Genomic DNA, 13,643 nt, shown 5'->3' on the forward strand with positions numbered 1-13,643 from the left:
GTGTACACATAATGATTTGATATCCATACACATCATGAAATGATGACCATGATCAAATTAATGAACACATCCATCACCTCTCATACTTCCCATTTGTGGGTGTGTGCACATGTATGTGTGACATGAGGTGGGTGTGTGCACATGTGTGTGACATGAGGTGGGTATGTGTGCATGTGTGAGATGAGGTGGGTGTGTGCGCATGTGTGTGTGAGATGAGGTGGGTGTGCATGTGTGTGTGACATGAGGTGGGTGTGTGTGCATGTGAGATGAGGTGGGTGTGTGTGCATGTGTGTGTGACATGAGGTGGGTTTGTGCACGTGTGTGTGACATGAGGTGGATGTGTGCACGTGTGTGTGACAGGTGGATGTGTGTGCATGTGTGTGAGATGTGGGTGTGTGTGACATGAGGGGTGTGTGCGCATGTGTGTGTGAGATGAGGTGAGTGTGTGTGCATGTGTGTGACAGGTGGATGTGTGCACGTGTGTGTGAGGTGGGTGTGGGTGTGTGTGCATGTGACATGAGGTGGATGTGTGCACATGTGTGTGTGAGATGAAGACACTTACAATCTACTCTTGGCAAATTTCAAGTAAACAACACAGTACTATTAACTACAGTCACCATGCTGTACACAAGACCCCAGAACTTACTCGTCCTAACTGAAAGTTTGCGTCCTTTGACTCACTCCAAGCCCCACGCTACCCCCAGCTATTGACAACCAGCTTTCTACTCTCTGCTTTTATGAATTTGAGTTTTCAAGATTCCACATACAAGTGAGATCATACAGTGTTTGTCCTTCTGTGTCTGGCTCATTTCACTGAGCATAATGTCCTCCAGGTTCATCCATGTTGTTGCAAAAGGCAGGGTTTCCTTCCTTTGTATAGCTGAATAGTATTACATTGCATATATGCATCAATTTTCTCTATCCATCCATCCATCCATCCATCCATCCATCCATCCATCCTTCCATCCACCGACACTTAAGTTGTTTCCATTTCTTGGCTATTAGGAATGATGCTGCAATGAAGATGGGAGTGCAGGTATCTCTTTGACATAGCGATTTCATTTCCTTTGGATATACGCCCACTAGTTGGATTGGTGGTTCATGTGGTAACTCTATTTTTAATTTTTGAGAAACCTCCATACTGTTTTCTATAATGGTTGTACTGATCATTCTCATCAGTTGTGCACAAGGGTTCCCTTTTCTCCACACTCTTGTCAACACTTGTTATCTCTTGTCTTTTTGATAATAGCCATCCTAACAGGTGTGAGGCGATGTCTCATTGTGGTTTTGATTTTCATTTCCCTGATGATTAGATGAGCACCTTTTCATATACCTGTTGGCCATTTTCTTTGAAAAAATTTCTATTCAGATCTTTTACCCATTTAAAAAATCAGGCTATTTGTTTTTTGCTGTTAAGTTGTATGAATTTCTTAAGTATTTTGGACATAAATCTAATTCAGATATGTGGTTTACAAAGATTTTCACCAGTTCTGTAGATTGACTTTCATTTTATTGATTGTTTCCTTTGCTGTGCAGAGCTTTTTAGTTTGGTGTAGACTCACTTTTTATTTGTGCTTTTGTTGCCTGTGCTTTTGGTGTCATATCCAAAAAGTCATTGTCAAGACCAGTGTCAAGGGGGTATTTTCCTTATATCTTCTTCTAGAAATTTTATGGTTTCAGGTCTTAAATTTACACTTTTAATCCATTTATTTTTTGTATATGGTGTAAGAGAAGGGTCTGATTTCACTCTTCTGCATGTAGATATCCAACTTTCCAAGCGCCATTTGCCAAAAGGGCTCCTATTGCTATTATATATTCTCGGTCCCTTTGTCAAAGATTAGTAGGCTGCATATGTGTGATTTTATTTCTGGACTCTATCCGTTTTTATGACTGTATCATACTGTTTTGATTACTACAGCTTTGTAATATACTTGAAAACAGGATGTGTGATATATCCAGATTTGTTCTTCTTTTGCAAGTTTGCTTTAGCTGATTATTTTCTGATTCCATACAAATTTTAAGATTGTTTTTGCTATTTCTGTAAAAAAGATGCCATTGGAATTTTGATAGACATTGCATTGAGTTTGTAGACTGCTTTGGGTAGTATGGACATTTTTTTTTTTTTTTTTTTTTTTTTTTTTGAGACAGAGTCTCGCTCTGCCACCCAGGCTGGAGTGCAGTGGCCGGATCTCAGCTCACTGCAAGCTCCGCCTCCCGGGTTCACGCCATTCTCCCGCCTCAGCCTCCTGAGTAGCTGGGACTACAGGCGCCCGCCACCTCGCCCGGCTAGTTTTTTGTATTTTTTAGTAGAGACGGGGTTTCACTGTGTTAGCCAGGATGGTCTCGATCTCCTGACCTCGTGATCCGCCCGTCTCGGCCTCCCAAAGTGCTGGGATTACAGGCTTGAGCCACCGCGCCCGGCCGGTAGTATGGACATTTTAACAGTATTCTTCCAATCCATGAACATAAAATATCTTCCATTTGTTTGTACCTTAATTTATCTCATCAATATTTTATAGTTTGCAGTATATGTTCTATATTTTATAGTATTTATAGTATTTATTTATAGTATTCAGTATATAATCTAAAAGTTCCACCAAAAAACCTGTTAGAAGTAATAATTAATTCATTAAAGTTGCAAGATACAATATCAGCATACAAAAATTAGTTGTTTTTATGCACTAACAATGAACTATCTGAAAAAGAAATTAAGAAAACAATGCCATTTACAATAGCATAAAAATAATAAAATACTTAGCAATAAATTTAAGCAAGGATCCTTTACCTCCCTTAAATTTATTGCTAAGTATTTTATTTAAATATTTAAGCAAGGATCTTTTACCTCACTTAAATTTATTGCTAAGTATTTTAAGCATTTAAGCAAGGATCTTTTACCTCACTTAAATTTATTGCTAAGTAGTTTGTTATATTTATGCTATTGTAAATGGGGTAATTTTCTTAATTTCCTTTTCAGATAGTTAATTGTTAGTGCATAAAAACACAACTAACTTTTGTGTGTCGATATTGTATCTAGCAACTTTAATGAATTCATTTATTACTTGTAACAGGTTTTTTGGTGGAACTTTTAGAATTTTGTATATATAAGAGATCATGTCCACTCTTCAAAAGAAGACATACGTATCCAGCCAACAAGCATATGAAAAAAGCTTAGTATCACTGATCATTAGAGAAATGCAAATCAAAACCACAATATGATACCATCTCACACTAGTCAGAATGGCTATGATTAAAGGTAAAAAAATAATAGATGCAGGTGAGATTGCAGAGAAAAGGGAATGCATACGCACTGTTGGTGTGAATGTAAATTAGTTCAACCTTGTGGAAAGCAGTGTGGTGATTCCTCAAAGAGGTAAAAACAGCTGCCACTTGACCCAGCAATCTCATCACTGTGTATGTACCCAAAGGAATATAAATTGTTCTACCATAAAGACATATATGCACATATATGTTCACTGTAGTTGTATTCACAATAGCAAGGACATGGAATCAACATAAATGCCCATCAGTGGTAGACTGGATCAAGAAAATATGGTGCATATACACCATGAAGTACTAAGCAGCCATAAAAAAGAACGAGATCATGTCCTTTGCAGGAATGTGGATGGAGCTAGAGGCTATTATTCTTAGCAAACTAACACAGGGACAGAAAACTAAATACCACATGTTCTCACTTATATTAAGTGGGAGATAAATGATTAAAACATTTGGATACAAAAAAGGGGAAACAACAGACACTGAGTCCTACTTGAGGGTGGAGGGTAAGAGGTTGGAGAGATTAGAAAAAATAACTACTAGGTACTAGGTTTAGTATTTGGGTGATGGAACAATCCATACAACAAACCCCTGTGACACGAGTTTACCTATATAGGAAACCTGCACATGTAACCCTAAACCTAAAATAAAAGTTTTTTAAAAAAGAGATCATGTTGTCCGGGCGTGCTGGCTCCTGCCTGTAATTCCAGCACTTTGGGAGGCCAAGGCAGGTGGATCACAAGGTCAGGAGATCTAGACCACCCTGGCTAACACAGTGAAACCCCGTCTCTACTGAAAAAAAAAAAAAATTAGCCAGGCATGGTGGTGGGTGCCTGTAGTCTCAGCCAGGTACTCGGGAGGCTGAGGCAGGAGAATGGTGTGAACCCGGGAAGCAGAGGTTGCAGTGAGCCAAGATGACGCCACTGCACTCCAGCCTGGGCAACAGAGTGAGAGACTCTGTCTCAAAATAGGAAAAAAAAAATAAGTGGTGAGAGTGGGCACCCTTGTCTTGTTCATGATCTTAGAGAAAATGCTTTCAGCTTTTCACTATTGAGTATAATGTTAACTGTAGGCTTGTTATATATGTTCTCTATTACACTGAGGTATATTCCTCTGTATCTAATTTGTTGAGAGTTTACCAAAGCAGGATGTTGAATTTTATTAAATACTTTTTCTGTATCTATTGAGATGGCCATATGATTGTTATCCTTTATTCTGTTAATATGGTGTGTCACATTTATAGGTTTTCATATGGTGAACCTTGCATCAACATATATCCACATCCATATGGAATCTGTCCATGTCTACCCCAACTTAGAAAAGTTTTCTGCCTTTGTTTCTTTAAATAAACTTTCTGCTCTTTGTTTCTGTCTTCGAGACTTCTATAATTCACATATTTATTTTCTTGTTTGTCTCCATATGTCCCTTATGCTTTTTTTCACTCTTTATTCTTTACTCCTTTTTTATTCTTTTTTTTTTCTTTTTTGGTTAATTGGTGAGTTTTAAATAATTTGTGTTCAGGTTTATCGATTCTTCTGTATGATCAAGTCTGTTGAAGCTCTTTATTGAATTTTTCAATTTTGTCATTGTGTTTTTCAGCTCTAGGACTTCTATTTTTTTTTATGGTTTAAACTTTATATTTTATGCATCTGTTTTTCTTATTTTTTTGGTTGTCTGAGTTATCTCACAGGTTATCGAGTTTCTTTAAGATGATTATTTGAATTGTCAGGCAATGTATAGATTTTCATTTCTTTGGGATCACTTACTGGAGCTTTACTAGTTTCTCTTGATGGTATTTTTTGTTTTGTTTTGTTTTGTTTTGAGACAGAGTTTTGCTCTTGTTGCCCAGGCTGGAGTACAGTGGCAGAATCTCAGCTCACTGCAACCTCCATGTCCCGGGTTCAAGCGATTCTCCCACCTCAGCCTCCTGAGTAGCTGGGATTACAAGCATGCACCATCATGCTCGGTTAATTTTTGTATTTTTAGTAGAGACGAGGTTTCACCATGTTGGCCAGGCTGGTCTCGAACTCCTGACCTCAAGTAACCTACCTGCCTCAGCCTCACACAGTGCTGGGATGACAGGCGTGAGCTACCATGCCCAGCTGTGGCATCATGTTGGCCTGATTCTTTATTCATAGAGCCTTGCATTGGTGTCTCAATTTGAAGGAGCAAACACCTCTTTCAGCCTTTACAGACTGATTTTGGCAGATAAAGATCTGTTGGGTCTCTGAAGGGATTGCCTCCAGGATTAGTTTAGTCACATGGCTGCTGCTGAGTATGCAGTGGGGTTTGTGGTTGGTGGGCCTATTCAGGATTGGAGCAGGCATTGATCATGTCTGGTCCCTGGGCAGACTGGACTGCCTCTAAGACCTTGAGGAATAGGGCTAGCTCAGGGACAAGGGTGCACTCAGTCACTGGGTGAGTTCCTGACAGACAGGACTGACCCCAGACTGTGGTTAAAAGGGGATGAAACCAAGTCACAAGGCTGCTTTAAGGTTCACAGCTGAGACTGAGGTCTGTAGGCCTGCCTCTAGGGGCACAGATGGGCATGCCTCCTGTCAGGTTCTTGGGATGGGCAGGACTGCCTTCAGACCATGGCTGAGTGGGGCTGGAGCTGGGTCACAGGGCTCCTTCAACCTGTGTAGTTGTAGATTGGTAGGCCTGCCTCCCAGCGTGCGGTTGTAGATTGGTAGGCCTGCCTCCCAGCCTGCGGTTTGTAGTTGTAGATTGGTAGGCCTGCCTCCCAGCCTGCGGTTTGTAGTTGTAGATTGGTAGGCCTGCCTCCCAGCGTGCGGTTGTAGATTGGTAGGCCTGCCTCGCAGCGTGCGGTTGTAGATTGGTAGGCCTGCCTCCCGGCGTGCAGATGGGCTTGTCTCTCAGTGATCCTTGGGTGGGCAGGACTCCTCCAGGACTGTGACTGGGGACGGATGGAGTAAACTCAGAACCATTTCAACAACTTTTGTGGGATTTTGTGGCCTAACTCAGACAAGTGTCTCCCAGCAAGTCCTTGGGAAGGCAGGACTGCTTTCAGACTCAGCTGAGGGGTTGCAGCTGACTTACAGGGCTATTTCAGAATCTGCGGTGGAACCAAGGTTGGTGGGTCTGCCTTCAGGGGGATGGACTAGTGTATCTTCCAGGAGGTCCCTGGGCAGATGGTTCCTGTGTCAGGAGAGCCAAACAAGGCTGTTGTTGAGTCCATAGGGGGATGAGGCCATTTCTGGATACACAAAGGACCCCATTTGGTGAGCCTGCCGCCTGGGTGCAAACCTGCACTCCTAAAACAGCCCTTCTCAGCTGGGCTCCATCAGGGCTTCACAACCTCCTACCAGAGTCCTGAGGTTCCCACGAAGGCACTTTTGTGTGTGAATGGCTGCCAAATTCTTGTTGCAATGGGTGGTTAAAAGCAGGGGTCCCCTATGCTGCCGGCTTGCTGATGTTACTTCCACTTGGGACTTTTTCCAATCTCTTTATTTGTTCTTTTTAAAAATGGAATTGTTCTGTCCTTATGGTTTCTATTTCTCCCCCTTTTCTCTTTGGTAACACAAAACACTTACTTTATAGACCATTTCAGTCTGCTCTATCTAAAGTTCGCAGGGTGCTGGCTCTGGTGGCGGGTTTTTTTTGCATTTTGAAATTTTAAAGAATCTGGTAATCTCAGCTACTTGGGAGGCTGAGGCAGGAGAATGGCGTGAACCCGGGAGGCGGAGCTTGCAGTGAGCCAAGATTGCACCACTGCACTCCAGCCTGAGACTCCATCTCAAAGAAAAAAAAAAGAAGAAAAGAATTTGAGCTCATGTCACTGAGGCCTTGTGATTTCTCTGAGGGAATCTCACTTCCTCACTGTGGACAAACCCTCCAGGTACTTTTGTATTTACTCATTATCTTTTGTCACCAGCCACTGGTTCTTCAAGAAGGAGGATTTTTTTTTTCTGCCCAGATCCCTAGGTGGCAAAAGCTTTCCTGGCCCATCTCTGGCAATAGGGAGAACTTTGTCAGTTTCTTTGAGGTTTGCAGGTCACCTGGGGTTCCAGTTCCAGCTCCCAGCCCTCACCCAGGTCTCTCGACACCTATCACTCCCAAGCCTCTATTCTGAGAGGGTATTTCTGTGCCTGATACACCACTCTCCCCACTTCCCATTCAATGAAGCCTCTCACTTTCTTTTTCTTTTCAGCACGAGGTTTTTAGCTCTTCTGTGACCTCAGATAGGTGTTAACTTTGTGATCCAGAATTTCAACGTGTCTGTGAGGAAAGAGGGTTATTTTAGCTGAGTCTACCATGTTGCTGTCATCTTTTCAAAGTCAACATTTCCCAGTGTTTGCTCCTGTTTCTTGTAATTCCCACATCAGGACAGTTGGTCTGATTTCCCAGGCTGATGCTGCATATTTTGACATTTCCTATAAGTTTTTTACTGGCTCTTTTTTTGTGCTTTCTCAGATTGAGTATAAACATGGATTTGTCCTAGAAACCATGAAGGTTCCTGTTCATATTTCCAGGCCATATGAAAGAAGGAGGGAAATGTTTAGACTCACTGGTTTTGCTTTGTGGGGTGGCCTCATTGGGGAGGGGCTCCTGTGCACACGAGGACAGCTTGCTGGGCAGTGATTGCCTCCAGCTCATCCACAGCCGTGGCATCTGTGAAGCCTGTAAGGTTTACTGCCCCTCACCCACTCTCAGGAAAGCTGTGGTGGCCTTATTGTTGGGGTCTCTCAGAACCCCACCTTCCCTAGACTCTACCCCCTTCTTTGATGGCTGTGACACATGCTGTGCCACCAGCCTTCAGTGTCCATTGGAGAGATCGATGCCCAGTTATGGTCCTTCAATGATTTCAGTAGTAGCGTAGGGCAGGAGGAAGGTGGACTGAGACGCAGGAGTTAGTCTTCTGTCCCAAACTCAAGGGAGCACTGCGATTATAAATGGTGTTTCTCGATGGAGGGCCTTGTCCCCAGATAAAGAATACTTAGGGCCACCTGGACAGGAGCAGTGTGTGCACCCACGGGTGTGTCTGAGTGTCTCTGTGTGTGTGCATGTGTGTGTACTGTGGATGTATGTAATGTGTGCATGTGTGTATGGACACTTGTGCATCTACGTGTGCACATGCACAAAGTGTGCACATGTGCATGCGTATGGGCATGTGTGCATGTGAGTGCGTGCATGTGCAGTTGTGTGTGCATGTGTATGGATATGTGTGCTTGTGTGTGCATGCACAGGGCATTGTATGTGTCCATACCTATGTGTGCATGTGTGTGTACGTGTACATGTGCACATGTGCATGTGTGCACGTGTAAGAGCATGCACATGTGCATGTGTGTGTGCACGTGTGATGGGTATATGTGTAGAGCAGACACCTATGCTGGCCTGCCGAGGTGCATGCAGATGGTGTGGGATGCTGAGGCCACCCACCGTGGCTGGGCTGGGCTGGGCTGCTCTCTACTCATCAGTGTGGGTGGGTCAGTTTGTGTGTGGCTTCTGGAATTTCTGTGAGGAACGAAGAGGGACTGAAAGCCAGTCCTGGCTGGAAGGGGTCTCTCCCTGAGCAACCTCTTGGGGTAGCACTGGGGTGGGCAGAACTTGGGAGCTCCCTGATGGTCTGAGGTGTGGGTGGGCAGGCAGGGCTGAGACTGGCCGCGTGCCCCTTCCCACCCACTCCTGGCCTGGTGTCGGTTCTGCATAGAGGGCACGTTGCACCTGTGTCCTCCTTTCCCTGACAGGAAAGATGCATTTGCCTCGGTTCAAAAAGGGCTTGTGGAAGTTTTGAAGCAGCTGGGCCAAGTAGTGCCCGGAAGCCTGAGATCCTGCCGGCCGGACCAAACACGTCATCCACAACTACAGCCACTGATGAGCGTCTGGCTGCTCACCTGTCCCCTAGGGGTCCCGCTGAGCCCCCAGGCTGCATCCCCTGGCCCACCAGGGAGAGGACTCCACCCCACCCTCATTTCCCAGAGGAGGAGCTGGGCCTCTGGGCCTTGTGGAGGGGCAAGTGAGGATTGTGGCTACCAGGGACCTGGCGGCAGCAGATGCTTTGGGGGAAGTCTGTGTGCAGCCCTTGGTCCTGCCCAGAGCTGTGACCTACTGAGCAGTGGACTTCAGCAGGGCTGGGTGAAGCTGTGTCTCCCTCCTGGGGTGCCCCCCCCACCCCTCTGAGCAATCACGCTCACAAGGGGCCTGGCGGTCCCAGTTGCCAGGGGGCCTGCAGTATTCCTGGGTCCCAGATGATGGAAGCGCAATGTTAAAAATGTTCACGAGACCAACCTGTGCTGCCTGCAATTCTCAATAAAGCAGCTGAGGGACACACCCAGGAGCAGACGCTTCTGCCAGTGCCGCTGTGCCACTTCCCAGCCTCTGGCCATGACCCCACAGGAACAGGAGTGGGGCTACAGGGAGCCCCTAGGGTTACACAGGACCCTCCACCTCGGGAGAAAGGTGGCTGGGGACACACTGGACCACCAGGGCATCCTTGGTTCCTTCTCTCTGGCCCCTTGGGCATCTCTGAAGCCACCTGGCAGGAACCAGAACCTTCCAGGAGTAGAGGATCTCTGTGCTGTGTGCGCCCAGAGCGGGGCCAAGAGGCAGGAAGAGGTAGATGGGAGGTGGGGCCTGCTGGAGGCCATCTGGGTCTCTGTGCCCTGGCCTCTTCCTTCGCCCCTGCACCAAGGAGAGGGGCGGACAGACCTGTCTGCCCAGGGCGAGGTGGAGTGCAGCTGGCAGGGGCTGCACATTCACCCTGAACATGGAAGTGTGGTCCATGCCCAAGCTCCAGACGGACACACGTACACACACACTCTCTTCCCGCCCGCCCGCCCCCCCACCCCCCCACGCCCCCCCCCCGGCCATGAGACCTCGCCCTGCTGTAGGTCTCCAGCCTTTTATTCATACAAGGACTCGGAAGAACACGTCACCCGCTGACACTGAGTGGTGGGGGGACGTTGTGGAGGAAAGACACAGCAGGCTTGGCCACTGCCCTGACCAGTGACCACTCAGGGCTGCCCCTTCCAGAGATGAGGATAGGATGGGGTCTGAGCGCCACCCCGTGCCATCCGTGTGCAGCAGGAGTGCTGCTGTCCTGGCACCTGGCATCACTATGCCAGAGTCCCCAGCCCACCCTGGTAATGGCAGGGTTATCATGGGGTGGACATGCCTGTGTTGGGGTGCTCCTGAACCCAAAACGTCTAAACTCAGGTTCCAGAGAACAGAAGCCATGGGGACCTGACCAGCAACCAGGGCCCTCTGTCCACTGTGTGGAACGGCGATGAAAAGCAAAGCAGCACTAAGCGGCCTCCTCAGGGTCAGTTGGTTCAGGACAGCTGCCCCCAGACCCTCCAAGTCCTCCTCCCCTTGCAGGACCCCTTCCCAACACGACACCACCCCTCCCCAGGGCCACCCGGCAGCTGGGGTACAGGAGGAAAGGAGGGCCCGTCCAGGCCTGGGGCAGGGCCCTGATGGCCTCAGTGAGTGACAGGAGGTCGCCAGGGTCCAAGGTGGGCCCTGCGTCTCTCCAAAGCTATCTGGAAGGAGCAAACAGCTCTCCGTGAACAAGGACAGTAAGTGTCAGTAAATGGATGCACGTTTGGAAAAGCCCTTAACTATCCAGGTCCCCGTCCCCTGCAGCTGGCTGGGTCGGGAAGGGACCTAGGCATTCCCGTCTGCAGTGCTGGGTCTCACCAGCCACCAGCACCCCTGTGTGACAGCCAAGGGTCACTCTGAGCCCTGGCCTGTGTCACCCTGAACAGAGAGGCCCTGGTTCCTGATCTGGGTGAGGATGGGAGCAAGCAGGTCCCAGCTGCTCCTCAGCCCTCACGGTCTTCACGTAGCCCTGGACCCCAACAAGGCCTGCCCTGTGAGCCCCGTGTGCAAGGGGGCAGCCCACATCAGCAGAGCCCACGCTGCCTCCCTGGGCCTTGGGCCCAGCTCCCCTTCCTCCAGCAGAAGCGCAGGTGGGTCAGCGGCCCATCATCCGCACATGGAGGCTCCTCACCACAGGTCTGTGGTAGGGCAGAGTCCTCAGACTCCTCAGCACTGGTGCTTTCTCAGGCCCCACCCTGCAGACGCTGGGGCCCCTCAATGGCGCAGGGAGGTGGGGCTGGGCTCTGCAGCCTGCGCTGAGGGGAGGGTATCATGCATCATCTCAGAGGCTGCACTAGACCCTGGAGGGTGGACACCCAGCAAGCCCTTGTGGAGCTTCTCTGGGGGCTGAGGAGTGGGCCAGGGCTGGCTGGTGGGCTCTGCTGGGAGTCCCAGCGGAAGGAGGCGGGGAGGAAGGCACAGGCTCGCTGTGGGCTCCAGCGGGTTGCTTTGAGGCCTCCTCTGCAGGCCTCAAGGGGCTGCTTCTGCAGCGGTGCAGGGAGCTGGGGGAGGGCTGGGCATCCGGAGGTGCCCCTGAGGTCCCTGAAATACATGGCTTGTGGGGACACTGGCTCCCAGCTGACCTGAGGACCTCATACAAAATTAAAAGGCAGAGAGGCAGGCAAGGCCAGGCCTGGGGCCGGGGCCTCTGCACCTGCCCCTGCTCAGAGCCGCTGGCCCTCCCTGTCCCACCCCAGGCCTCTCCAGGCTGAGGTGAATTAAATATCGTCTGTTTTGTATTTTTGGCAAAGTCAGTCCTTGGCCTCTGTTCCTGGGGCCTTGGGGCAGTTACCGCCACCGGGGCCTGGCTACTGTAAGGGCCAGGGAGAGGAGGAGGGGCAGGAGGAAGGTGGGGGGCTGGGGGCAGCTGGCAGCCGAGGTCTTCTGCCCTTCCTGCTCTGAGAGGCCTGGGAGAGCATGGGTCAAGGGTGTCCGGGAGCTGGAGCTCTTCCTGCTGGCCCCCCGGCCACAGCGATCATCTGGACAGCCATCACCGCTGCCCGAGCCGCTGCCGTCGTCACCTGGGAAGGAGAGAAGGCTCCGGCAGGCTGGTCCCCACAGGAGACCCCAGGGCAGCATCACCCTGTGAGGACCCCTCATGCCAGGTGACCCCGACATCCTTTCGGTGTGGAATCCCAGGACCGGCAGCACCCCATCCCCGCTGACCCTGAGGCTGGGAGACTCTCACTCCCTGGGGCTGCCTCCCTTGGTCCCTGGAGCCAAAGCTGACAGACATCCTGGCCAGGCCTCCAGGCGCCGCAGAGGTGCAGGGCTCGGTGACCGTGCCCGGGCAGCGTCCTGAGTCACTGTGGTGATGCTGAAGCAGAGGACCCCTCGGGTGGGGGAACCTGGAGGGCAGTCACACCCCTGTGGCACCCCCGCCATCCCTGGCCCCTTGCCCGCCCGGTCAGGCCCTGCTCTCACTGGCGTCCTGGAAGTCCACGTCATTGCCATTGTAGGCGCTGCGCAGCCGGTTGGTCATGATCTTCAGCTGCATGATCTGTTGCCGGATGGTCATGTCCGGCTTGGTGATGTCCACCTCCACCTCGGGGTTGTTGATCTGGTTGGCCAAGCCGTCACCCATGACCTCGGGGAGGTACCTGGAGGAAAGGCAGGCAGAGCCCAGGTCACTGCTCCAGCCCCTGCAAAGGGCCATCACCTGAGCAGGACACCCTCCTGTCCTCCAAGCCTGAGACCCTGGGCCTGAGATGCCCAGCAAGCCTCCAGGGACCGAGCAGAGCCCATGCAGGCCACAGAGAAGTGGGGCTCGAGCCCTCCAGCAAGGGACATGGCCCTGTGCCTACTGCACCCGGCCCAGGCACAGCCCAATGGAGACAGCACGGGAGGGAGGGCTGTGCCAGCCAGGCGGGCACCTACCGGCCTCTGGCCATCCCGTTCCAGCAGCGGTCATCACTGGCAGTGCTCAGGGCCATCTTCTCACTGCACAGTGTCCCTGGGAGGCTGATCCAGAAGTCCTGGACGTCACGGAGCTGAGCCTTGGCTTCGGAGACCTGCCGGGCAGCAGTCAGGCCACTGGGTTGCCAGAGCCAGCCCGCCCCCGCCTGTCTGCCTCCCTCATGCCTGGTCCGGTGGACCGGCAGGGGCCACTCACCAGCTTCTCCAGCGTGCCTGAGGGTGGCCTCTCCCGTGGGGCCAGCTTGCCCCGGCGCCGCTTCTCCTCAGGCCCAGAACCCTGGGGGTTGACCTTGGGGTTCCCGCAGCCCTGGATGACCTGGGGAGACACCACAGGGTCCTTGGGGGGCAGCGGGGTCCCCCAAGCCCAATGGAGCCACATCCAGGACCCCCACCCCACTGTGCTCATCATGCCCTCCCGCCCGCACCTTGGCCGTGAGCGTATCCCTGTTGTCCTGGAGAGCGTTGATGGCCTCCGCCAGCCACGTATGCACGCTGCCGATGACGCTCTCCACACCCGACGTGCCCCAGAACTTGTCGGTGATGAGCACCATGGAGTCTAGCACAGGTGTTAACATACGCGCACGCAGGCGTCACCACGTGTGCATGTTAATGCA

The 13,643-nt window shown here is 50.4% G+C and overlaps 1 protein-coding gene across 1 annotated transcript in view; it reads right to left on the minus strand.

Moving 5' to 3' along the window:
- Nucleotides 1–10,121: 10,121 nt before the first annotated feature.
- Nucleotides 10,122–13,643, minus strand: part of GPC1 (glypican 1) — a 32,113-nt gene continuing 28,591 nt past the window's right edge. The window contains exons 5-9 of the mRNA XM_030916899.1: nt 13,455–13,585; nt 13,226–13,345; nt 12,991–13,124; nt 12,538–12,713; nt 10,122–12,134 (exon numbers count right to left, since the gene is read on the minus strand). Of these exons, the coding sequence (XP_030772759.1) occupies nt 11,902–12,134; nt 12,538–12,713; nt 12,991–13,124; nt 13,226–13,345; nt 13,455–13,585 (794 nt within the window). The 3' untranslated portion in view covers nt 10,122–11,901. The remainder of the gene's footprint in view (nt 12,135–12,537; nt 12,714–12,990; nt 13,125–13,225; nt 13,346–13,454; nt 13,586–13,643) is intronic.

Source organism: Rhinopithecus roxellana, chromosome 14 (genome assembly GCF_007565055.1).
Source record: "Rhinopithecus roxellana isolate Shanxi Qingling chromosome 14, ASM756505v1, whole genome shotgun sequence".
NCBI lineage: Eukaryota > Metazoa > Chordata > Mammalia > Primates > Cercopithecidae > Rhinopithecus > Rhinopithecus roxellana.